At 36.7% G+C, this 26754-nt stretch overlaps 1 protein-coding gene across 1 annotated transcript in view; it reads left to right on the forward strand.

Moving 5' to 3' along the window:
- Positions 1–26421, forward strand: part of gpc1b (glypican 1b) — a 55414-nt gene extending 28993 nt beyond the window's left edge. Inside the window, exons 3-11 of the mRNA XM_017432544.3 lie at positions 3508–3666; positions 11917–12150; positions 13489–13652; positions 17393–17558; positions 18366–18490; positions 20674–20802; positions 21100–21233; positions 21676–21851; positions 22984–26421. Coding sequence (XP_017288033.1) covers positions 3508–3666; positions 11917–12150; positions 13489–13652; positions 17393–17558; positions 18366–18490; positions 20674–20802; positions 21100–21233; positions 21676–21851; positions 22984–23189 — 1493 coding nt within the window. The 3' untranslated portion in view covers positions 23190–26421. The remainder of the gene's footprint in view (positions 1–3507; positions 3667–11916; positions 12151–13488; positions 13653–17392; positions 17559–18365; positions 18491–20673; positions 20803–21099; positions 21234–21675; positions 21852–22983) is intronic.
- The last annotated feature ends 333 nt before the right edge of the window (positions 26422–26754 follow it).

Here is a 26754-nt window from a genome sequence, read left to right on the forward strand (position 1 = left end):
CAGTCATTACCAGGAGCTATTTGTTACATCAGTATGATTGCACTCATGCCATCTTGTTTAGCTAGAAACCTTTTCAGTCGGGTTTATTATCTGATCTATGATTGAGTTGATTGTTTTTTAGAAATAATAATTAGTAAAATCATCATTAAACTTACCCAGAACTTGACTTCTAGCACAATATTTTGCAGTTTCTTTACACGCACAAATGTTGTTTCAAGTTATAAATTTATGGTTACAAGTCTATTGCAATAGTTATATAACACTTTTGACATAAAACACAGATAAAATAATATTATAACAAGCCTGTAACCAACATGATGCTAATTGCCAAATCATGAATGCATGACACCACTCTAACTAAAATTGATTCAGCTTCAAGCCATTCAGGCAATAGGATGGAAATAATGATCACTTCTGTGATTGTGTAACAGTGAACGTGTAGTGTAAGAATATTGCTGTGGATAAATTATACAATATGTCATGGGCACACAATGTTACAGAATTCTCCCCAATCCATTCTCCACCAGAATAAAAGACAGCATTTTTTTTTAAAAAGTTGTCTAACTTGGAGGATGAAATTGATCCTCATGAACACACTGAAAACTGAACAAGCTACTAAAATCCATGTAAATTCTGAACTAGTGGGGTAAATATGATGTCAAAACAGCCCCTAAAGTTTAATAAAACTGTGAAAGAAACTGGATTTAACTTGAAGATACTGGTGTTTACTTGTCCTTACCTTTTTAATAGCCACACACCTGAAAGTGACAAACTTATGCTAAATACTGCAACAAGAGTGACCAAACTGGACAAGACCTCTATTTTGTTCTCAGCCTTCCAGACCAGCGAGGCTCCGGGTCCTTCTTAATTTCCTGTCGCCCTCTAGTCTCTCTGTGTTTCCCACCATCTCTAAAAGCCTGTGACTGTCAGTCTCTCCCATGCTTCATCACAGTGTGCATGACCTTATTCTGCCTTTCGAGATTGCTGTTTAATAGGAGCCTTCCTCCCTGGTGAACAATGATAAGCTAATGGTTGGGGAATTTAACAGCTGTATCTGTCAAAAGGAAAAAGGGGCGAAGTGATAGAGGACTGTTGTGGGCTAAAAGTGAACAATTAGTTTCCTCAATTTTGCCCACGTGAACAGATTAAAGTTTTTCTGGGTGGTTAGTTTACTTAAGGGAGTATTTTTAGAAGAGGGTCTTGCTACCTGATTGTTGATGTGATAAGTGCAGAAAATTAGATATTTACATTAATCGAACATTAGCTGTAATCTGGATTCTTTCCCGATCATTTCTGTGTTGGAGCATTACACCTCAGACTGTCCTGATCTCTTCAGCTGATTTCACTAACTGTTCTATCACAAGACTGAGTTTTTAAGTGCAGCACCATAACTTTATGACTACTTGACTAATTTTATCAGTTTCCTTGTTTGCCTTCTGATCAGATAGATTAAACATTTAAGGGTGCCCTGCATTGTCCTGTACCAGACTGAAAGCAATATATCCTTTGGGCCTTGTGGTTTGTGGAGTGGAGTCTGTTTTTACAAACATCATCAGATTCCATTAGATTGATATTTGGAAAGTTTGAAAACTAGAAAAACACCTTGTTGCTTTATTTATTTTTATCATTCTTAAGGAGTGTTTGCAGGCCCACTGTTGTATACCTCGATGGGAAGTGGCTTACTGCTGCTGGCACCCAAATGGAGAAAGGCACTCACACATACTGCAGTTTACCAAATCTAGCAGATGAGACTGCACTGTCTGTAACACGATCCGACTTCTAGGTTAGCCAGCTGGAAACATAATTCTCTGTTACAGGTGACCTTTCTTGCTGTATATCATTATTTAGACAGAGCAACTGACCCTCTGAAGAAACTGTTTCTGTCAGGCTGCATCTGGAAGTCTCGCTCCTGCTGCTGTCTGTGTGTCAAAGAAAACATCCATACTTTTTTGCACAAATGCTCAATCATGCTGCACTGGAAGAAGTAATGGCAGACAAATAATCCATTTACACACTGAAACTGAAAGGGCTGACAGATAGCAGCTGACCCACAAAGGTACAGTGTGCTATTCTTTAATGAGTCTCAACTTTAGCTCGTGTTTTCTTCTCATTTTCCTTGGTAGAAATCATGCAGATTTAGGATGGTACAAAATTTTGTTCATGGTGCATGTAGGTTAGTTATAATGTTAGTGAGAGGATGTTGAGAGATGCATCTTCTCCTCTGATCTGGTCAGGCTGTTCTCCATTTTGGGTTTGAACAAGAGAAGTGCCTTTAATTGCACCATTTCGGACCTGTAATCGATGAGGCTTTTGAGAAGACAGATTTTGAAACCTGGTTGACATATCATTAGTGAAGTACACAGATTCTTGTCACACACTCTACTGTCAATGTAAAATATAGCTGAGGTGGTGGAAAAGGATGAGGGGAGCACACTAATTATTTCAAGCTACAACCACAGCAAATGAAGCTGGCACAATTCCTTGTAACACGAGTCAGAGCACAGAGGAATCACAAGCTTTGACAACAAAAGGATGACAGTGGAATCGGCCTCATCGATGTGTCATCACATTGTGCTTGGAGTCTTGCCCTGAGTTGAGGTTCATCCAGGTGCAGAATAATGACAGCCTTAGACATGTTAAACAATAGTTCTAGCACTCATGTGTTTACTGAATTTGCTCATGTACAGACCAGATGAAGCTCAGTCATGTGAGCTGACATATTAATTAAACTTTTCAAGACTTGTCACAATGTTAGATGTGTACAGTGAGCTGTAAACCTTTGATTAAACTGGAGCTTAGAGCTTTAGCTGAAATCGGCAGACACTGGAATAACTGCTAAAACGTGTTGAATGATTTTACTATTATACATTCAGCTAACGTATTAGTGCTCTCTGGACTGATTGCAGGTTTAAAAGCAAACTTGGGTATAATGTCATGTTGATCTTATGTGCTCTTTGAACGCTTAAAATAAAGGGTAATAACTTCAAATATATGACTTTTTTTATCAAGTTTCGTATCTTTACATTGATACACTAAAAATCGATTCTGGGGACAAAAAAAAAGAATAATTATTTTCAAAAATTTCAACCTCAAACAACAACATACTTTTTTGCATTTAATTTCTGGGTTTTTGTAGACAAGTGTACATTTGTGAAAAGAGAGCAAATTTTCTAAGTTGCATGTTTGTCTGAGTCAAACTATTGTACCCTCCACAATACACTCTCATACATTTAATTTCCTCTGCTAATGCTATGATCCTATTCTGCAAAAAGTTAACTTTAATGCTAATAGCTGTTTCTGACAAACTACTTGGAGAAGTAGTTTGGAGAAGTCAAAAGGCAGACACTGTCAGTTTAAGTTGAGTTTATATTTAGAAACTGCGTTGTTTTGGGATTACCATCTTTGATTAGTTGAATGTAAATTAGTCCTTTTGATGTTTTGTGATGTTCTTTCTTTTCCCACCTCTCCATATTGTCTCTCATCTGTCTCTTCTTGTCCCTCTGCCAGGAGAGCACCTGCGCATTTGTTCTCAGGGTTACACCTGCTGTACCAGTGTCATAGAGGACAACCTGGCCTCGCTGAGCAGCAGGGAGTTGGAGGCAGTTTGCAAAAACACCAGCCGGTCCTTACAGGTCTCACTTGCTGGACAGCGCAAGGCCTTTGATGGTGAGTTTTAGAGTTTATATTATCATGCATCAAGTGAGCTAGAGGGTGTGAATATAAAGAGGAATTTATGTGGTGCATCTATTTTTACATTTTAAATTTTTACATGCTCACACAAAAATATAGATCTACTGTACTTACACCAGTAAGCAATAAAGTCAGAAGAAAAAAATATAAGTGGAAAAAAAACACCCCATGTTTTGTTTGAATGGTGTAAGTTTTGTCTTGGTATTCACCCAGTTGTTATTTTGGCAATTAATAATTACCCAAGCACTAAAAAGAGGCAAATACACCCCATCCTGGCAACTTTATGTCAAACTCCCATCAGGAAGAATCTGTGCCATTTTTGCACCAAAAAAGTCACACATGAATAATCAGAGTAACTCTGTAAAATAATCAAGAAAGTCTCTGGTCTGACAACCCACAGAACCAAACACATTCACTTTTTTTAGTTTCAATTAACTGGTACCACCTTTTAAAATGCAAAATTAGACCAATGGAAAACAAACAGATTGTAGGACGCAGCAAGCAAACAAGCAAACAAGCAAATAAAGACATGGTAGTAGTCCGTAGAGGTTTAAGATGCACACTGTGGAACATTCTACAAAACTGAAAAAAATAGATTTTATTGGGAACTCATAGCTTTAAAAATTTGAAAATGTACTCAAAGCAACAACAAATGCAGCACATTGGCAGCATACCTCATCAGTACTTATTTTATGCAATTATTTTACTCCCAGCTGAATAAGATAAAGGAAAATTAGGTTTCATGCATAAGACAGCACAAATTTGGGTTCCAGTTTAATGACATGTCACAGTTGTTATTCCAAATCACATAAATCGCTATCTGAATTACATAACTTGTTTAGTGCTTGTGGCAAACATCAGGCATTATAAACTAATTATAACATCATGTTAGATCTTAATTGCAAAGCATTAAGTGCCAGTAAATTATTATTTTTTGTTTAAAAATGATCAAAACAAGACAAATGTCTGTGTAATGGCGTGCTCCAGTTAATAGAAAGGTGTCTCTTTCTTCCACTTGTTCCTCTTGACCAGTTTGCAATAATAGTTCTGTCAGCTGGAGCTCTGAGATTAACTAGTTACTCCGACCTTTTTCAGATAACACTGATTAGTAGCTGATTGAAATTTGTTTGCATTTCACCTTTATGTCCTTATTCCTCCTGACCTATTTTTCACTTTGAATTCTACTGCTGTATCAGAGGGATGAAGTCACCCCAACAAAAAAGAAAATACACGTCCATACACAAATAAAAAGTACTGTCCAAAACACATTTTTTTCAAAGATAGTATGTCTTGTTCAACAACTCTTGAAATGTCTTTTTTGCCAGTGGAAGAAAACATACACCTCATTAAGCACAGCTGAGCAAGTCAGTCAACAGAAACACATATTCAGGCAGCAGGCAGCTGCAGCCGCTAATAATTTTTTATGTTTTATGTCCAAACATTCACAGATAAAACAAAAACTGACACATCACAAAAGTGATTTATTGTGTTGTCTTACAAATCATTTGGCACTTGTTTGTGTTAGCATAAGCTTGCCAGACATGTTTCTACCAAATTTTAATAACTTATGTTGGTTTGAAACTGAGAATTAATTAAAATGTTCTTTCATGTTGGTCGTAAATCCAGTTACAACTTCTGCTCTCTGCATTTCTCCCAACCTCTCTGCTCTGCATGCTGAGAGTAAGTGCTTGAAGATGATGAAGTTAGAGATTGCTTTTTGGAATGTTTTGCACTGTTTCGAGGTTTTGTTTGTTACAAATTGACATTTTAACATTTCTACTGCACTTAATCTAACATGTAGACCCAAGAGCAGGAAGCCAGTGTGTTCTGTCAAGCTGAGGAGACCTTGCAAAATATTTTAGATCATGTCAGAGAGACAACATTTTCAAATGGGTTTTTGAATGTTGAACTATTGTTTATAACTCTGATTGTTGCTTGTTTTAGTGTTTATATATTGCAAGATGATGGGAGAGTTTGATTGGTTTGCCGGTGTTTGTGTGTGCTTGTCTGTCGATTAGCAAAATATCTCAGGAACCACAAGATGAATTTTATTCTAGCAGAAAGTAATCCTGGGAGGAACATCTACAACTGAATAATTATTGAAGTCAACCCGAATCAAGATGACTGCCACAGCCATTTGACCTTAAAAAAATATATTAAAAAAATGTATTAATGGATATAAATGATTTACAACACATACTCTTAGTGTAAGATTAGAAATAACATTATTTTCAAGATTTTACCAAAATTGCTACAACTATGTCAATTCTCAACAGAGGTTGATCCTAGTCTAAAACTCTGGCATAAAATATGGTGAGCAATATGCATTTTTCCATGGAATGCTAGGTCTTAAATTTATTTTATTTATTTTTTTAATCATGTTCTCTTATTGCACCCCATGAAGCATCAGATGGAGATGTGTTTGCTTTTACAGACCTCGAGGTCTAAAAACCATCTGCTGCAGACTGCATCTTTGAAGAGAGCTAAGCAGTAGACTAGAGTTAAATAGACCATGATATGTCACATTTACAGCCACATAAATAGCAATTTGGCAGGATTCAGCCATTCCTGCTAAAAACATCCTGTATTTTTACTGTTTAAAAGTGAACAAAAGTTATTTACATCATTTTACAGGCTGCAGTTGTTAAAAAACTGTCACCCCTTTAAATGGATCAAATTTGTTAGACACAAAGCAAAAGCCAGAAAAGAGTTAAACATTCCCAGCTTTTCAACCATTTTCTGAAACTATTTTTTTTATTCTTCTGACCACATGGCCATGCAGTGACATTGTACCATGTTTCCAGGCCCCGCACATCTGGCTGTATTTAGCAGGGTGTGGGCTAACTAGCGCCATGTGGCTAAGTGCAGGGTGTTACTGTTCCAGCCCAGTCAGGCTTGGCCCTTTTGAGTCCTGAAACTTTGGAAGAAGCACCAAATAAAGCCACAGATTAGAGGACTAGCCTGCTCACATACAGCTGGCTCAGGGCCTGAGAGTGCACTGAATAAGTATGCAAATGTGTGTTTATATGCACATTTGTAAGTTTAGAACTTGCTATGTCTCCTAAGTAATTGTAAAAGTTTTGTCGAAAGTAAAGTGTGTGCATTCTTTTGATTATACCTGTACTTGCTGTACTATTTTAACCATCGATGCTAAACAAAACATGTAGGAAAACACTAAAATGCAACAAATTTGTTCAAGGAAAAGACAGAGTGGAAAAAAAAACTGTTAGTATAATTAAAACAGAAAAAAATAGGAACATAAAGCAGGGATGAAGGTGAAAGAAAACAGCAGATGGTAGAAATGGACAGTTACAGGCAGATGAGCATGGAAGAAATAAACAGAAATAGAAATGGAAAGTCAGAGGGAAAAAGTCAAGGAGGACACAGAGAGTGATGGTACCAGAGGGAGTTGGGTGTTAGATGGCAGCCAGGTGTGTTAGACAGGCGAAGCCCTAAACCTGACAGGTGGTGTTTGGCCTGATAGTGCCATCACTGACATCTGGATATGTGTGTGAACACTTTGTGTGCGTGCGTAGGAGGGGATATGTTCTTTTGTATTGCTTCTGCATTATTCAAACTCATTTCACTTTGTGTGAAATGACATATATTTGCTCTTTCTATGTTCAGAGAGAAAACCGCATCAGCAAAACCTGTGCTTGACTACATGTCACTTTTGGCTATTAGGTACATTTGCATGGCATAACCCAGCATAATTGTGCAGAGATCGGCAAAGACCTGTTTAGATCCTATTGCAAGTTTAACTTGTGGACAAAGAAAGTGAAATTGTTACAAAACTTTTCTGTACACAGATCAGCCATAAAATATGAGCAAAATCCTTATATACAGTCCATAGTTGCACAAAATGATTCTTTATTACTTTGAAAATGGTTGTTTTATCTAAATGTAGCCCAGTAATTTTTACCTCCAAATAACTAAATTATTCCTTACTGTGGCACCTTCTACCTTTGTGTAATACTCAAACAATTTTATCCACTCCCATCTCCTTCCTCCCGAATTCTAATATTCTGCTTTCAGGGTCACCTCTAATAATGTTATGAGAGACAAGGACATCTGCTACCACTGTGGTGCTTGATTGTCTCATTTTATCTGCATGCAAATCATGTCTGTGGGGACATGGAGTACACTGGCCTAATTGTGCCAAATACACAATTCAGTACATGACTGATGGCTTCGTCGGAAAATGAAGTGAAAGTATGACAAAGTTAGACTCGTAAAAGAGACATATACCGTCTGAGAAATAGTGGAAGTGTAGCAAGCCAAAGAAAACGAATTCAGACAGAAGAAGAAAAAAAAAGACCAAAATGATAGTGAGGGGAAGGAATGGTTTGAGTTTTGGGAGAAACAAGTAAAGGAAAAATAGCTGAAAAAGAGAACCAGATGGATAAAAGAAGAAACAGACATGGGTAAATGGTGTATAATGTTAGCCAGAGGATGTTTGAAAAGGAACAAAGAAAAAGTCAAATGAAAAGTTTCCAGAGCCTGTTGAAAACTGGATTCAGTGAGTGGTGTGTTGACTTGTTTAACATAAGACACCTTTTAATGAAAACTAATTTTTTTACTAAGATTGTTGCGGTGCTCCTTGGGCACAGTATGTCTGTGATGTGGTGTCTTCAATACAGTCACACTCAGAGAAGTCTAATGGCTCCCAGATAACCATTTACTCAGGATGTTGTTTTTGGTTTTTGCCTGTTGTACTTTTTTATTATTTTTTTTTTTGTATTGAGAAACAAGGCAAAAAAAGGAAAAGGGAAACGAAGGGATTTAACTTTTAATTTAGACATGTTCACTGTTCAGTCATATTTATATTGTTAATGAAACTCTTTCACTTCATCTCTCTCATTTCTCTTGGCTCAACCCTCAATATTTAATGTTTGTTTCCCTTCATTGCCCCAAAAGTCATCATGCCAATGGGATTATTCAACAAGTGGAGAGACAGAACTGAAACAGTCATATGAGCATATTATAATGGCTATCCCTGCACCACCTTTTTCCTCTACTCACATTCATTGCACTACTGAATTAATATATAAATATTTTAACCTTACTCATTTTTTGAAGCAAAAGTATTTGGCCAAAACTCAGCTGATCTATCAACTTTCACTGCTACACCTTAAGAGCTTTCTATAAGAGTATTTTAAAGTTTAGTTTTCAACTCTGACATTTTATTTTGATTTTTTTTTTCTTTGTGGTTGCAACAGCCTCATAATTCAAAGTAGAGTTATTTCCATAACTTAGATCAAGTAACTCAAGAAGTATTTTTAGCATTTTGGAATATTCCCAACCAAGCAAACATTTCAGCTATCTTAAAGAGACCAGACTAGAAAGAGCAGTGAGAGCAGACGAGTCATTAAATAATCATTTTGTTTCCTTTGTCGGCCATCTTTGATTATAATCACAGCAATTTGTGAACATTTTGTTTTAAGTCTAGTGGTTTAATACTGATAAATATTTATCAGTATCAAAATCATCAATGAAATTCTAACCAACCCAGTGTACAAATATGTGGCTCAAGCTTCATTCGGTACTTATCTTCATGTGGGAAAGTACCACATAATCACTTAGAACAATTGGCAGCTGGAAAAGCATCTATGGCACTTCAGTCTTGCAGAGACTCTCTTGCCAATAACACAAACCACAGGACAGAGTTCAGGGACGACTGAAGCTAGAAAGACTCCAACGGAAACAAGTCAGGAAAGTTAAAGGCTGTCATTTAAAGCTTAGTATTGGTTTAGAAAAGTCTTGAAGGCAACAGAGGTCAACAGAAAATAAAAAAGTAAATTGACAGATAAATAAAAGTATTTTATGGGGAACAACTATCTGTGTACACTTGAATAAGAGTATTCATGTAAATGTATTTAGCCTAAAAGCAAGGGGACTAGAGAAGTTAAAATAAGATTCTGACATGTCAAGGTGGCCTGGATGTGGAGCTCAAAGTGAGTTCAGATGAAATCATTAACTTTTCTTTTACCACAAGAAGAAAGTCATTAAGGCATGCATGGCTCACTTAGCTTCTTTTAGGTGTGTGTTTAAGCCACAGTGTAGTAATGGTGTGATGTAAGCATTTTCCTAAACCTACTGTCAATGTAAAGAACATTTTTCAGCTATTTCTGTAGCTCATGTAGGTGAGCTCTGTAGCAGTGTTGAACAGTACTAGAGGATCCAGTTCAAATGGCGCCACAAAATCAAAAAGAAAATCAAGCCTTTTTCTCCATCACTCCTCCAGATGGTTTATAAAGGCAGTGAAAAGGTGGAGGTTTAAAAAAAAAGAAAAGTAAAAGAAATAAACAAATGGAACAGCAAAAATGTGTGATTCCTGAGTTAAAGAAACAGCTCAAGAATAATAAAGGTCATTTTCACCCACAATACACTGACCTAATACACACAAAGGATATGTGTCATTTAGCTGACGGACAAAGCAGAACTAGATAGATAGCCTGATACCATTTACTAAGATTTGCTCTTCACTCTTGATGATCCAATTTTGCTTAAAAATATGCCCCAAACAAATTACCACTATAAATAGAAAAAAAAGAGATCATTTCACTTCTATGATTTGAATGGAGCTACTTCTGCTGAAGTCTGTTTGGCCTTGTCAGAGCCAATGTAGTTTGCCTTTCTGCCTGTTTGCCTGGAATTAAACATGGTGTCTATGTATGCATGTATGCTTCTGTCCTATAATGTCTTCATATGAATGTTGCTCTGAAGTTAGTGTCTCTCTGTACAGATGCCTTCTGCTGACTTGTTGTTCACAGAAATGTGTCTTCATCCTCTCCTCCAGGCTGGTCCAAAACACGATTACAGACTGTTCACATGACAGAACATCTAAGAAGGAAGGTGTCACACTGTAGCTGCTAAATAAACTGTAGACAGTTTACATACATACATATAGCTGCTGTGTGTTTGAAACAATTATAGCCGTGTCTGTGAAAAATGTGTGTCACATGTACATATATAGACTACACAAACCTATTAAGGTCAGTGCTTTACGTTTAGGTTAATGATTTTTTTTTTTTATTTTATGTTATGTATTTATTTTTTCTGTGTTTTTTCTTAATATTTGCAATAACTGTTAAAGCCTTTTAAAATAAAATGTTCTTTCATGCTTTTAAATCTTTATGTAAAGAGTCAGCCAACACTTTTAATGTAGGTGAACACATAGACAAGAACAACTTATTGCATACCATTACCCAAATCAAATAAAGACAAATAAATAACAGAAAAATTATATAATCAATGGTTTTCTGTTAGTAAAATTAAACACCAATGCTCTTCACGGTAATAACAGTAATTTACAGCTGCAGCGAGTAAATGTTTTACCTGAGTAGAGGAGTGAAATGCCAGAGGAAAGTTTACCTGTGAAGCATGCTGGCTACTCTTTATTAATAAGAAGGGAAGCAAAACAGAGAACTACAGTAACCAACAAGGCCAGTGCTTAGACTATGCGACTCAGATGGGTTAGTATGAGCTTAGCATATTAAACGATTATGTAACTCTGATGCTGAAATTGTCTTTAGGCTTTCTATGCTGGGTGTGATAGTTTGACTTGACTTGATTTTCTCCAAGTGTTTGTCAATAATGAGACTAGTACATAAACAAAAGCTTCCATTTTTCTTCAAATCTGTGTAAGAATCAAGACAACTTTACAAAGGATGACCCCTGTGGGAAGCAAGCAGCTATCTCCTTGTTCCTGTGTTCATTTATCTGTACCAAAGTATCTCATGAATTGCTGGATGGATTTTATTGAAAATTTCAGAAAATAATCAATGGTAATCAATCTACAGTTGATTAACTTCTGGAGTCAATTTGATTCAAGATGATCGCCACAGCAAAGCAATCTTAGCAAACATACAAAAAATGGTAATAAAACAGTCATTATTTTTACAGATATTGAGCTCTAATCTGGTGTGGCAGTATTTCAGGATCATCCCCAAAACATACTTCAAGCACAATACACTGCACATCATCTCTTCTTAATACCTTGGCATTAACTTTTGGAGTTAGCCCTGTTTGTCTGTTAGCAAAATATATCATGAGCAACAATGTACGTAATGTACAATATATCAGCTTTACATTTACTGACAGTACCCCACAAAGTTCACATGTAGAACAAATCAATTAAAGAATACTTGTGGGTTCTGGCATGTGACATAGTTAAATGCACTTTCCATGGTTTTAAACAGAACATTTTTTTTCTTTGTTTTTCAGGCTACGCACTTGAGCTGCTGAACTACTCCATGAGTAGCCTTCACGAAACTTTCATTTCAACATGGGGCTCTGTGTACTTCGAGAGTTCCCAGGTTTTCTCCGACCTGTACCAGGATTTGACAGATTACTACAAAGGTTCTGCTACCAATGTCAACTTGGAAGAGGTGCTCAATGAATTCTGGACCAAGCTGATGGAGAAGCTATTTTACATGGCAAACAAGCAGAATTCAATAGGTATGCTTCTGCAATATCAAGTTATGAATACAAGTTAAAATGTGCTTAGCGAATTTCATACAAAACTGCCAATTTATCGCACCCCATTTTCAAACAATTCAGTTTGACTTTTCCCTATACTCTAATAGATTTTCACTTGGGATGACATTTAATGCTCCCATAGCAATCACTGAAAAACTACATGTCTGACAGAATTTATTGTCATTTTAAGTCTATGTTTTGCCATGACATCATGCTTGTTTCCCCAGGTTTTAGGAGTAAAACAATGCAAAGTAGAAAAAAAATCTGCTTTTTTCTCAATTTGTAATTTAGTTCAGTTGCCTCAGGGGAGCACAGAAATAAACCAGACATTCTTTATTTAAAATATCCCTGTTTCATTGCACAGCTTGACAACACTTCACAACAACATGGTAACAGTAACTCCCCCGTGGCTCTGATGGGCTGATCACAACTATCCCACTGTGCTCACTGGATTAACATTGGATTAATTGGGTTTTCATTTTTTTTAAACTGCTTTTCTTATGCGTCACCAATCAATCAATCAATCAAATTTTATTTGTATAGCACATTTCAGCAGCAAGGCATTTCAAGGTGCTTTACATAATTAAAAAAACAAAATAAAAACAGCATGTGACAATGAATAAACTGTAAGAAAGAGACAAACATCAAAACCTCGCACTCTAACCCTAATTTAGCCATAAGCAACTCTAAACAGGTGGGTTTTAAGTTGAGATTTAAAGGCACCCAGTGTTTCAGCTGTTTTACAGTTTTCTGGAAGTTTGTTCCAAATTTGTGGTGCATAGAAACTGAAAGCTGCTTCTCCTCGTTTGGTTCTGGTTCTGGGGATGCAGAACAGTCCAGAACCAGAAGATCTGAGGGGTCTAGACGGTTGGTACAGCGATAACAGATCTTTAATGTATTGTGGTGCTAAACCGTTCAGTGATTTATAAACTAACAACAGTATTTTAAAGTCTATTCTTTGAGCTACAGGGAGCCAGTGTAGGGACTTTAAAACTGGTGTTATGTGCTCAATCTTCCTGGTTTTAGTGAGAACACGAGCAGCAGCGTTATGGATCAGCTGCAGCTGTTTGATTGATTTATTGCAAAACAAGTAAATCAATAAGTTTGGTGGAGTGGACCTATACAAGTTGGGTTCGTAAGTGAGATGAAGCAGTTAAGCATGTCTCTCCTCTAAGTCTGTGGCCATGTCTCTGAAGTGCTTTAAAAAAAAGTGATTATTATTTATATCACGTTCAATCAAAGCATACATTTTATTAGCTTTATTTGAGTTTTCTTACAAAAATGCAATCTCTTAATAAATGTGTCTGCTAATTGCAGGTGAGGACTACCTGGATTGTGTATCAAAGCAAATAGAAACTCTACGACCTTTTGGAGACACGCCCCATAAAATGACGACACAGGTCACGCATACGTTTGTGGCGGCACGTTCGTTTCTTCAGGGACTGTTGATCAGTGAAGACGTGGTGCGCAAAGTGTCCCAGGTAAGCTCTCACTTTCTACCCCAACTGATATTTTGTTCTTATCACTTTAAAATTTAAACTTGTTTTCCTGAATTGGGTTTACTGTTTCTGACAGAAAGATTCAAATTTCTCTAACGCTTGTCTTTTATTTCTTGCTTTCTTCTGGTATCCAATTTACTGCAGTGCTAATAGTCTGTGCATCTTTGATATTTTCAGTAATATTACTGTGCTGAAGGGTATGCATTTTCTCTCCTCACTGATCAACATCTCCCTTTGATATAAACATTTAAGCACACACACACACATTCACACAGATCTGTTTTTACCACTCCACGTGCGCAGCATAAAGCAGTGGCAGATTAATGCTGGTAGAAGTGAGAAGCTCTATAAAGCATGGCCTGTGGTGTGAACAATCAGCCCCTGCAACAACAGTTAATGTCAACTCCCAGCTGAAAAATGCCTCCTCAGGCTGCAGGAAAGTTATTATGTCCCAAGAGAAATGGTTCCTTCTGTACATAAGACAAGAATGAGGTTAAGATTCGTTGCAAGACTGAGAAATTGTTTCGGGGAGGGGTCCGACTTTGATGCCCCATAAAATTATCACTTGTCTGACACTGTGCCAAGAGAGCAGTGAAAACACAAACTCCATGAGAAATATATACATATTTAGTACAGCTATGTTGCCTCAAAATAGTTAAATATCACATGGTTTTGATGTATGTAGTTGTATGACAAATACTGGACAGAAATATTCAAACTTTTATTTAAAATTATGTAAAAAAAAAAGCATTTGCATAATTTTCTTCCTTATGCATCAATATATGTAGCCATTCAACCATCTGATCGACTGCAAGGTCTGTATGATGGATATTTTGTCATCTGTTCCAGTCTGCCAGGGCCAACCAGGTCCTTCTGTAGATGATAACATACAAATAGGTGGAATGCCTTTTTTTTTTGACAAATGAGACTTAGATATTTTGAAGGTAAAAACAAAAACAGCATTTAAAGAATAGTCAGAGTTGTGTGTGCTCCAAATGTTTTAAGCAAAGATGACCAAAATGCTAATGGTATTTTTTTTATTACACATGTTAAAATAAGAGCATGTTGTTAAAGTTGAGGACGTGGTTTCTTGTGAGGATTTATTGGAAAAATAAAGCCAACGATTGAGTGGTTCATGCCAAAAGTGAGACAGAAAAGTAGATCTGAGCCAGAACTTGCAGTCTCTCTTTCCAATGCAGCATTCATTTCTTCCTTGTTTTGCTCAAGGCTTTGCCAGTCAGTATGTCCTGAACTGTTTCTGGACTGCTTTATTCCCTCAGGAAAGGAAATAGAGGAAGTAGGCCACGAGCCGCATAGCTCATTCTAAAGGCAAGAAGCCTAGATCGTCTCGCCCTGTAACTCAACAGGAAGAGGAAGCTTATTCATTCTTACTAATTACAGAAGGAAGACAAGCAGAAAGTCTGAGAGAGAGAGATAGATAGAGCTATGATTTCTTCAGAAGGTACAGACAGGTGCGGAGAGAATGGTGTAAAGGTGAAAAAAGAACATGTAAGAAGCATAGGTCTGAAAAAAAAACATTGAAGAATTATACTCAAACAAATCACAGGATAATTTCGGTTAGTATCTGCTGAAAACTCATATTAGGATAATTCAAATAAGGTCCGTTTGTGTATGTATTTGTGTGTATGTATACGACACATATAAAGGAATTTGCTATAGTAAATATCTGAAACTCCCTATGCCTTTGGCTATTTAATGACACTTTTAATATAAATGTAGCCTGTGAGAGCTCAAAAACTGAGACTAAAAAGTTAAATCTTTGGGTCTATGAGAAAGAGATGCCTAAAAAATTGCTTTAACTTTTCCTTTAGGCTGAAGTGAGATTTAAAGAACTGCAACAACATAAAACACCTGTTTTTCCTACCAACTCAAATAAATGAGTACTTTACAAAATAGATATCATAATCTTAATGTGAGTAACTGAATTTTATTTCAAGTTTTAGTTTACATTTAGTAAGGGTGAATATGAAAACGTGAATGAAAGTTGTGGAAAAAAAAAGACTTGTCACCAGCTAAGCTAAAAAAAAAAAGAGTAAATTTATGTGATTGAGTGGCACCTTTCCAGATTTGTTCTAATATCACAAATAACACCAGGAACAAAAGTTATTCTGAAAATCTTTCTTTGTTTGTTTCTCTTCTGAAGGTCTATCAAAGCTCTCCTTAAAGTTTGTTTCTATTTAGGACAACTTTTTTTTCTACTTAAGACAGCACAAGCAATGTAGACTATATCACCACCATGTGACAACACTAAACACACAACTTTATTCAGTTCAAGTCAAGTGTGCCCAGTCGATGGTACATGGGTGTCGCTAGTGTTTTTCTCTCATCTTAATGTGTTCCTTTGGTTATATTAAAAAGATTTTCAACAGATAGATTTAAAGGCACCAGTTCATTTCATTGAGGGTGATCCCAATCCACAACAAACTTTAATTGGTGTTTCCTTTTCCCATTCAGATCATGTAACAAGAAACTGATTGCTGGTTGTATGTTCTTAAAAAAGAATTTCATTAATGTTACCTAGGGTTTTTCAAGGCTTTATCGCACCATCGTCTCTCTCAGTCTCAGCCTATCTCCCAACTGTACACTCCTTTTTTTCCACTCTTTTCCTCAACAAAAAAGCAATCATCTGACTCATCCCTACCTAATGAGTGTTACTGCACGGACTGAGGGAGTAGAGAAAGGAAGTGAAGGCATGAGCATCTGACTCTTGTGTCGTGACTTGAGATGAAACTTGCGAATGTGATCATTTATTTTCTTTGTCGTTTGCCTCACTTCATTCTGCCCTTTTCTTTCAAAACTGACCAAACATATTATTATTTTTTTGGATGAAGGAATTTACTAATTTGACTTAACACTGTATTTTTAGAGACGTACACTAAAATGGCACACTATTTAGCATACAAATCGATTTTTCACAAGTTGACTTCAGACTTCTGTCAGTCACTGACAGGCTTGCACAGTGTTCAAAGTATCTCTGGCTTGTTTTCCTATTATATCACTATTGTTGCCCTTTTTCACTGTATATTGTTTTAACTGCAACTTTGTTGTTTGAGGAGGAGTTTTCAGGAAAAGCATCAAGCTGGCCCAGATGTCAGCTTAGAAGAGCTTTGTATGCGTAGCTGGGCTTGTTCCATCTCTCTCCCTCTTTCTACAGACACACACCCCATACTTCTTGAGGTTTTGTATGCATAGCTGTACTCTCTTGTGAACACAGCTTACTGGTATTAACCCAGTTTCACTTTTCACGCACGAAGGCCTTTTTTTCCCTTTGGGAACAGCTTGGAATAGGGAGAGAAATGGAAGAAATGAGAAGAACCGAGGTGACTTAGAATATTCATATCAATGTCTGAATCTTTTCATCACATGTGAAATAAAAAGTAAATTTTCCCTTAGTGGTTTCCAAGGAAACTGTGCTATAAGAAAGTATGGTGAAAACCAAAAGGTCAGCATGGGAGGTGACCTCCCACTGTTTTGTGGGTGTTATCACTTCAGCTGAGAAATATAGCTTTTCAAACTGAAGACTTTCGTAAAATGTCTCTCATACAATATGACTTGAAACAAACGAAGTGATCAAATGTACAGTTTTAACAACTTTGTGCTTTGAGATTTGTTTGAAAGCTGCTTGACAGAACAGTTATTTTTGGTTGTTCTCCTTCCATGTAGCATACAGTAGGTTAACTTTTGCCTGTGCCTTACCCCAGGTGCATCTGAGCAAGGACTGCATGAGATCTATCATGAAGATGACCTACTGTCCCCATTGCCATGGCATGGTCTTTGCTCAGCCTTGTGCTAACTACTGCAGCAACGTCATTAAGGGCTGTCTAGCCAACCAAGCTGACCTCAACCCTGAGTGGACACGTCTAGCAGGTCGAGGCACACACATATTCACACATGGATCAAAGTGATTGTTTTATTTAATTGTTTGTTTGTTTAAGTGCAGTTTGTACTTATGAGCACTCAGGTTTTTATTTACGTGCAGTAAATATCGTCAGAGCAAACTTATCTTGGAGAATCCAGGAGAAGTTCTCATGAGGGAGTCAAACTAACTGCTGCTTAAAGTGGGTGAATAGCTCAAATTCAGAACTTCCTATGCTGTTTGAGTGTATACTTTATTAAATATTTTACACACAAATGCTTTTGTATATATAAAAATGTTTGAATTTTTGCTCTCAAACAATCTTTGTTTTGCTATCCAAACTGTGGTGGCTGTCCCTAATCAACAGTTCCTTCTCTGTATAATCTGGCTCATACATAGCTTATCTCCACAGAAAATGGCACATTGATGTTACCTTTTATGATTGTAAATCTACTGGAACTACTAGAAAGGTTTGGAGTTTGAGTTGTTCTTGACTGAGTCCTGCTCATTTTATCAGACTTAGCTTAACTGCCTCATCAGAGCTCTTCCCTGACACTTCAAACTGAGATTGCTCTGAGCACTGTCTATTGCAGTTAAGATAAGGAATGCTCTGATGTACTCCATACAACCCCGGTTCATTACAGTCCTGCTAACATACTGATCAGCTGTTGTTAATGGGTCATCATGTTTGCTCAAAGCTTTCAACCCAACATGCAATGTTAAAAAGACCCTGCATCACTTTATAGATGCATATGTAAGTGTGCTTCGTATGAAATATTCCATGCCTGCTTCACCCTCACTGTGTTGTGCTTTTGTAGATTCAATGATAGAGTTGGCAAAGAGTTGCTTGGAAGACATGGATAGTGTGATCCTTTCCCTTCCGAATCGCATATCAGAAGCAATGTTTACCATGATGGAGAACATTGGCAGCATCAACAATAAGGTCAGACTTCACACTACCAAACCCCCCACCCCCAGTCAGCAGTTTATAGGTGTAAACTGCTAAGACACAACAAAAACTCATTTATAAAGCATAGAAAATATATATGAATTGCAAACGTTAGCTAAATCATAATGTTGCACACAAATCTCAAAATCCCCAAAGCCAGTATTTGTAATAACAGTTTTTTAGTAGTACTTATAAATTATCATGTTTATCTCTAGTAATACCTACACCTTCATACGTCCACCAAAACAGCTGCTTATTTGTGGTTTTCAGGGTGCTGTACTAGCCACTAGGCATGCAATATGCAAATGCCTAACATAACAAAATCATAGGCTACAAATGGGTCATTTGAATGACTACTACTGGAGAAAATAATTCCAGTCGGGCTTGTACATCAGCAGATTTTTCCCAAACACAAAATTTATACAGTAAAAGTAAAGAAAGAACCCATTAAAAAAGTCTGAAAGCATAATATGTCTTCCTTAAGACAATTCTCTTTGTACAGTACTCATAGCAAGCAGTACATAATTTAAACACTGTGGATCCTCCTAGCCTTCCTTTGAAAAGAAAGTGTTGTCTGTATTGCTAAACAAATGTCATATTTTAAAAAGGTTCTTGTCACACATCAAAATGTATATATTTTTCTAGTAAATTTGTAGCAGTTTCACAATGTGAAAACAAAATGTAAACGAATGTAAAATGAAGGATAAAAGTGATCAAACGTGTCTTTGTCTGCTTTTCTGCACATATGGACAGGCTCCAGCTTTAAGTGTGACTCAAATGTGTTTTTCTTGAAACTGACATTAGCTCATTTTCTTCCTTAAAACTATTTGCAATGTATTTTTTAAAAGTCTCAAAAACCTGTTTTTACAATAAATATTTGCATTTTTGCTTTTGACTGAGCTCTTCTCAATTTGTATTGGGTGATGTTTATTACAAACAAAAAGTGCTGCACTTGTTGTCTACGTGGGTGACTCAGATCCTATTGAGCATATGATCTGATTGTTAGATATTTAGTTCTAAATATTTAACATAGAGGAAAAGTGACTGAACCTAATTTCCAAGGGCTTAAAAATGTTAATTTACTTTTCTAAGACAGTAAAACTAATGGAATAGAGATAGAAAGCCCACACTCTCATGGTTTCAAGTGCTGTCTCTCATTTCTTTTTTCGTCCTTTCTTGTTTATAGGATTACCATCAAACCTTCCAGTGCATTAAGGCTTTTCTAAGGCTCCACATATTTAGTTTTAAATGAAAGGAAGTGAGTCATCACAGTGTCTCCAGGCCAAGCTTTTACTTTACTGTTTAATGGTGTTTGGGTAACAGTTTTATGATTCTTAATAGCACATGGCAGTGGTAAAAAGTGACTGAGCTGTTTAGTCAATGAAGAAGAAAGACAAAGCTTGATCTGTGCGGGTTTCTCAAAGAGCCTGGCTGGTTTGAGGTGATCCTGGTGGGCGGCTTCACACCTGGTTCAATATGGTTGTCACACACAACTTCAACCTCACTCATTTCTTAAGAAGAGTGCTGTGATGATCACATAGATGTCAACTGGCTTTCTTAGTGTTCAAAGCCTATTTACTATTTTTATTTATTCTGATGGCAATAAAAAACAAACTGTGCTTGCATATGTTTTGCTTATTTCCGAAATAGAAACCACTGTATGTTTATTCAAAAATTCACCATCACTCAATTTCTTATAAAGCCTGACACCAATGGATTTCAGGTATACTAAAAGACATAAGTGGAAACTGAACACAGGATTATTTTTTACTCGCGTGTGAGGATTCAAAGAGTTTATGATTCTCTAAGTAGGGCAGATTAGATGACAGACTGTACCGTTCACAGTATTCCCTGTACAACATTTATATACTGTAAAACTCATACAGACTATTAATACTCACTGAGTGGTAAGTCAATCTACTAATGTGATGATACTGTGATCTTTTTGGGTCATACAAATAGCCAATACCATGTGTCCTTTTTATTTCCTCAAGATAAAAATCATGTTTCTTTATGCTCAGAAAATCCTTGTTCACGTAGATAGCTGTAAACTTAACTAGTTGTGCAATCTGTAGCTGAGTATGCACAAAAATGTCACACTTGTATTGTTCTTTTTACTAATTTGTCACTCTTGTCATGCCTCTTCTTTGCATTGGCTTCAACTCACCCTTTCGTAGGTATTTCTGGCATGTGGCAACCTGAAGAAAGAAGGAGCAAGCAGGTCAGGAGTTGTTGAAATCTTGAAAAATGGAAGGGTCACAGTGGAGGACAGGTTGGGAGACAGCCCAAACAAAATGACAAAGTTGGTTAGTATTTACATGCCATTCTTTTTGTTTCTCTTTGATGACCTACTTGACCCATTTGTAGAAGTAGTTTTAATGAGGGAGGCCATTACATATCATGGGCAGTTAGAATGCTTGAGCTGTTAATACCATCTTTGCACAGACGACTAAGGGTGATTAGAGGGGAATAAATGTTTGGATGGATGAATGAGTCTGATGAGTGAGTACAAGAGCCATAGATGTTTTGGGTTTTTTTACTCCTGTTGACGTTTAGCATTTTGATGTCATTACAATTAAACTCTTATCAATTCTGTCTGATAGCTGTCTAATGTTACCACAAGACTCAAAGACATGCGATCACACTGGATTTCTCTACCAAGGATTTTCTGCAGTGACAGAGAGGCACAGGGTGCCGGGGCCGAGGATAAGTGTTGGAACGGCATAAGCCGTGCCAGGTAGGAGTTACAAAATAAGTGTTTTTAAGCATCCAAGACATTCATTGTGATGAGAGTATGTTATAGATATGGATATCAAAAGTTTAAATCGTAAGTTTAAAAGATTATAATAAATCACATAGTCACAGAATTCCTTGGTAAGTGGCATTTAATTACCACTTTTTCCATCATTGCTGAGCACTGAAACAGCTTTAAAGTAAGCTCACATTCACCAAATCACACACACACTCATACAGCTACTCTTAGTTCATACATGCAACATGTTACTCTGCCATGCATAGTTTTGTTTTGTTTTTTGTATTTTTTCACAAAAACATTAATACAGAATAAATTTTATGCAGCTAACTTTGCTAAATAATAAGAGTGATTGACTCCTTGAAATGCAATTCTGAAAAAAAAAATAGTATTCTGTTGACTAATCAAGTGTTTTTATGTGAGCCAGGTATCTTCCTGAGGTGATAGGCGATGGTCTAGCCAGTCAGATCAACAACCCAGAAGTGGACATCGACATCACAAAACCAGACATGTTAATACGACGACAAATCATGCAGCTGAAGATCATGACCCACCATCTGAAAAATGCTCTCAATGGCTTTGATGTGGACTTTCAGGACACCAGTGAGTAGTTTGAAAAAAAACAAACAAAAAAACAAAACAAATGATCTCCAAGTTCCAAAGACTTTTTCAAAACCAGGTTTATTTCTGTTGATCTAAGGAGGCAGCTTACCTAACCTCTGAAATGTTGAAAAATTGCAAAAACAAAAGATATTTCAAAATTGAATTGAACTGAATTAGAATAAGGGAGTGCCTTTTAGAACAAATGGTGATACTTGTTGTTGCTTACAATTGTACAGAAATCTTAGTAAAGCAGATATTAAATGGGTACACTGTTGGAATTAGTTGTAAATATATTTTGCATGTAATGTTGTGTATATAACAGCTCCCCTATAAACGTGAAAAAATCCTAAATCATCCACTTTAAAAAATACTTTGTTCTAAGGAACCAGACTGTCTTGTAATATTTTAAAGTGGTCTTCAACAAACCTTTTGTAAACTTTATGAAGGTCTGTTAAAGTTGTTTGGTCATTGGAAGTTTTTCATTCATTTTTATTTCATTACCTGATCATTATTTTTCTGACGTGCTTAGGTCTGACATATGAATCATTCTTTTTTTTCCTATTATTAATTACTGTTATATTAATAATTTGCAAAGTGCTATTAACCAACAGCTTGACAAACATAAGATGCTTAGCTGAAGGAGGACTCATTTCTCAGATTCTGGATGGGTTTTAGAAACAGTTCATCTGCTATAGATAGTTTTTTTTTTTTGTTTTTTTTTTAGGTCCTCCACTTCTTCTTTCATCCTCCACACCTCTTCTTTTCTCGTTTTTAAGCACACACTGCACGATATGCTGTGATTGTCATGTACCGGGACTGAATACTAAATGGGTGAACAAAGTAGCCAAAGCCCAAACAAAAACTTTGAAATACCGTGAGAAAGCCTGGAAAACTATTAATGAAAATCACTTCAAAAGTTTACAAAAAAGTACTTCATTTTTTGGTCAGTTAGAAACCCAAGAGGTTTTCATAAAAAAAATGGCAATGTTGTAAAAGACATGAACAGCATAACATTAATCAGACAAATCAGTGCAAAGGAAACAACATGACATTGCTTCTTCTTCTTTGTAATTTCAGGCAGCTGAATATAGCAAAAAGGCACAAACAACTGTTGCATTTTCTTATTTTGCAGGTGATGATGTCAGCGGATCAGGAAGTGGTGCGTGTGTGGATGAAATGTGCTCCCGAGGACCACGTCTTGTCATCCCCATCAGTGACCGGCCTACGCTCTATGACTATCCACCAGAAAATGAGAAAGTCAAAGGGTCATCCCAGCAAAACCTTCCTTGTGTCATCATCCACCTGCTTTCACTGCTCATTTTGCTGCTCCAGCGATAATTGAAGAGGGAATCATGTAATTGGGACTAAGTTTGAAATGTAGGGGAAATGAAAAGTTTTAGAAAAGGGGGGAAAGAGGAGAAGTTGAGCGTTAGTTATTTTGCCAAATGTAAGTGAGTGTAGAAACAACAACAATAAGAACAACAAATCACTTAGGTGGACTTCCTCTGGATTTGGATTAGAACAAAAATGGATTCACAAGTATTCATCATTGTTTTTGTTCTTCTCTTGTCCTTTATTTGTTGCTATTCTATGACACTGTTAGAGCTGGTCTTTTTGCATCTTCTAATGTTTTGTTTCTAGTGTTTGGGTTCTGTGAGATTATATGTGCACCTAAGACATGTATAAGTAAATTGCTAACATTATGTTGACGTTGAGACTACAGAAAGAGGGAGAATGGAGCACTGCAGTTGTCCTCAAATATGCATATTTGAATTCCACTTATATTTTGTAGAATTTATTTATTTATTAACAATTGTCAGCACTAATTGGATTAATCAGACCACAACGTCCTTAAACAAAAACATACACAAACTTGGGGGAAAAAAAAGAGATGTAAAAATTGTTTAAAAGAGGATAATCTGGACAGCATCCCCCATCGGACGCATCAAGACTTACAGTGTTAGTATAATGAGGATGAGAGCACAGCCTGTCGGCACTTTCTGCATCTTGTAAGCTGCAATAAAAGCCGTCCTCGTGTTCACACAGACATTTTCCCTCATAACCAGCGAAATGTGTTCCATCCATCCAGTTATCCGTGATCTGCTCCCATCCAATCCCACGCCACCCCACCCTAACCCTGCATCCATATTGCTCACCTCCTGGCAGTGCAGAATCATCTCAAGATTCTGGTTTAGGTAAAGCACATACTTTGACGGAACAAGTCTCAGATGACAAACCTGTAACAGAACGGAAAATCCTGGAGCACTTTGTTCACTATTCCTTCAATGCAAATCAAAAACGTAGAATGCATAAGTTTTCTACTTTTTCTATTTTTTATTTTATTTTATCTGAACTGCAGTATCACAGACTTTCTTGTTATATTGTAGCAAAATCTAATATAAAAGAAAGAGCCAAATTATGTGCATCTTTAAAATGAACTATGTGAATAACAAACCAAACAGTGTACTAATTGTTGATTGCTTCTTTACTTTTCTTTTTTAAGGAAAATAGCTAATTAGGCAGCAACATTTTAAAACGGCAGATCATTGCACACTCGTATGTAATTCTTTCATCATCTGTCAGAGTTTCTATTTCTCTCTCAGCAACTTTTCTATACGAGTGCCTCTCAGTTCCCACCTCAGCTCCCACCCTTCTCCCCACTCACCGGTTATAATGACCTTTAGTGTGCTCCTCATGATGGCAAGGCAATATGACAATGACACAGTGCTTCATTATGTGTCAACCTTCTTGGAAATGTTTTTTTTTTTTTTGTCTGTGTGTGTGTGTGTACGCAGTTTAATAACACACTTGCCGATGAGATGCTTGCTAGGGAGAAATCATATGCCACATTTTAATTCAAAGAAATGTCAAGGCACTTGTTTTAAAGAATTTCGGTGCAGAATGAAAGGACGATGCCGACATGTTTGTATGAGTTTGTGCATGAATGTGGGCGTCTGTCTGTGACTTACAGAGCAAAGAGGGACAAATAATGGAGCCTTTAACAATCTTGGGTTGGCACAAAAAATGAAATCTTCTCAGATGTGCTGGGTTAACAATGTATGACAGATAGCTATTAAACTGACAGGAAAAAGAGATTAATATAGCCCATTTTTCAAAAATAGTATTCTCAAACTACTACTGGACTAACTCCCAGTCTGTGTTAATGGTATCTGTGTTGTCAAAATTGGATCAGAAAGATATAATATAGAGGAGTCAAACAGACATGCTTTTTCAAGTCTGCCCTTGCTTCAGTTGTGCACTTGGACAATCCACATGAGTTACTGTTCCGAAAATGCATTAATCTAAAATTGCCTGGACAGGTGACAAAACTGCAAATCCATTTGGGCTCTGTTGGAAAAGTACATCTGTAAAATACTTGGTTAGTTCCTTATTTGATTTTATTTTTGTTTCTATGTGTATTAGAAAACACATCTTTAATGGTACTTTCTCTTTTAATATGCTTTATTAATGAATGATTTGTCTCTGTGTTTGTGTCAAGTCTCTGTTTTTGTCCCTGGTTAAGAAATCTGCCTGTGACTGCCTTTGACACTTTAGGGTCAATAAAAAAAAAAAATAGAGGTTTGATAGTATTTATTGTTTTGATGGGAATAAAAATGACATGGTTAAACAAACAAACAAACAAAAGAAAAATCTCAATGAATTAGCCAGTGTGCCACATAGGTGTTGTTTTGACACCCTTTAGAAACATTAGAAAATATATGTGAAATTAAACGCACAGCCCTGAAATAATCAGAAATTACTCAGACTGTGATGGTGACATTCCTGCTGAAAGACGACCAGCGACTTGAGAGTAATAGCTTCAGTTTCAGTGACTGCCTCACAATATCATCGGCTGAAATTTGCACAAGCCCACTCCTCGCCCCGTCCTCCATCACTCTCTGAACTTATTAAATTGCGCTTTCGAAATCCCTCTCCTCCTTTTACCATACTTGCACTTTTATGAGGCCACTAAATGGCACAGTCCGCACAAAGACATCACAAGACGGTCGATCAATAATAGAGTCAACACCTTCCCGAAACGACTATCGATCGGGGATGTGCGTATGCAGATAGATGTGGCCCAGCAAGCCAGTTCTTGTTTGAGGATGGTGGAAGAGTGTAAACATGAAGGCCCTGAGTGTGACAGGAAAGAGAATATAGGATCATGCTGATCTCAAGTCAGTGTGTATTTCTTCACCCTCCCTTCATTCATTACTGTAATGCAAAGCTTATTATCCATCCATTTTAAAAACAGCTTATTTCTTTCACACTGAGCTCGGAATGAGGGGCATATCTGAATGGTACTGATTTATGAGGAAAACAAATATTTTATTTTTATTCTTTTGATTTACTTTGATTGTATTCTGATCAGAAACCTATGAAGAGTTTGTTTTAATGGTAAAGACAGATGCCAGGAAGAGGTTGAGAAATGTCTCATTTGCTGTTGTACCTGCAATATTGTGTCAATTATACACATTGTAAGATTTTCAACATTCCTGTGTCCGGTTTCTTTTACAAAAAGGTGTTTCTATCAATGGTTTTGAAACAATAAAAGTAAAAGAAAAACATCCCTATTTTCTTGAGTTTCAAGAAATACTGACAATTTCGTTGCAGAGATGAGTCAAAACAAATGCATAAATAAATGCAAGCTTTTTTGTGTAAAAGAAAGTGTTCGGTGATGTCAGACGTGACAGCCGCTGCCCTGTGTTGTCGTGCTGGGAAAAACTACCACACACTTAAAGCATGCTAAGTGCTTTCTCTTGTTCCTGTGTGTAGACAACAAAAGCATTACACCAACTGGGATTTAAAATTCCGTAAACACGATAAAGATCCTATAGAAGAGTCAACATCTTCTCCTCACTTGCAGCAATGCAACATAGCTGTCAAATGTCTTCAAATATGT

This window comes from Kryptolebias marmoratus, linkage group LG20 (assembly GCF_001649575.2).
Source record: "Kryptolebias marmoratus isolate JLee-2015 linkage group LG20, ASM164957v2, whole genome shotgun sequence".
Taxonomy (NCBI): Eukaryota; Metazoa; Chordata; class Actinopteri; order Cyprinodontiformes; family Rivulidae; genus Kryptolebias; species Kryptolebias marmoratus.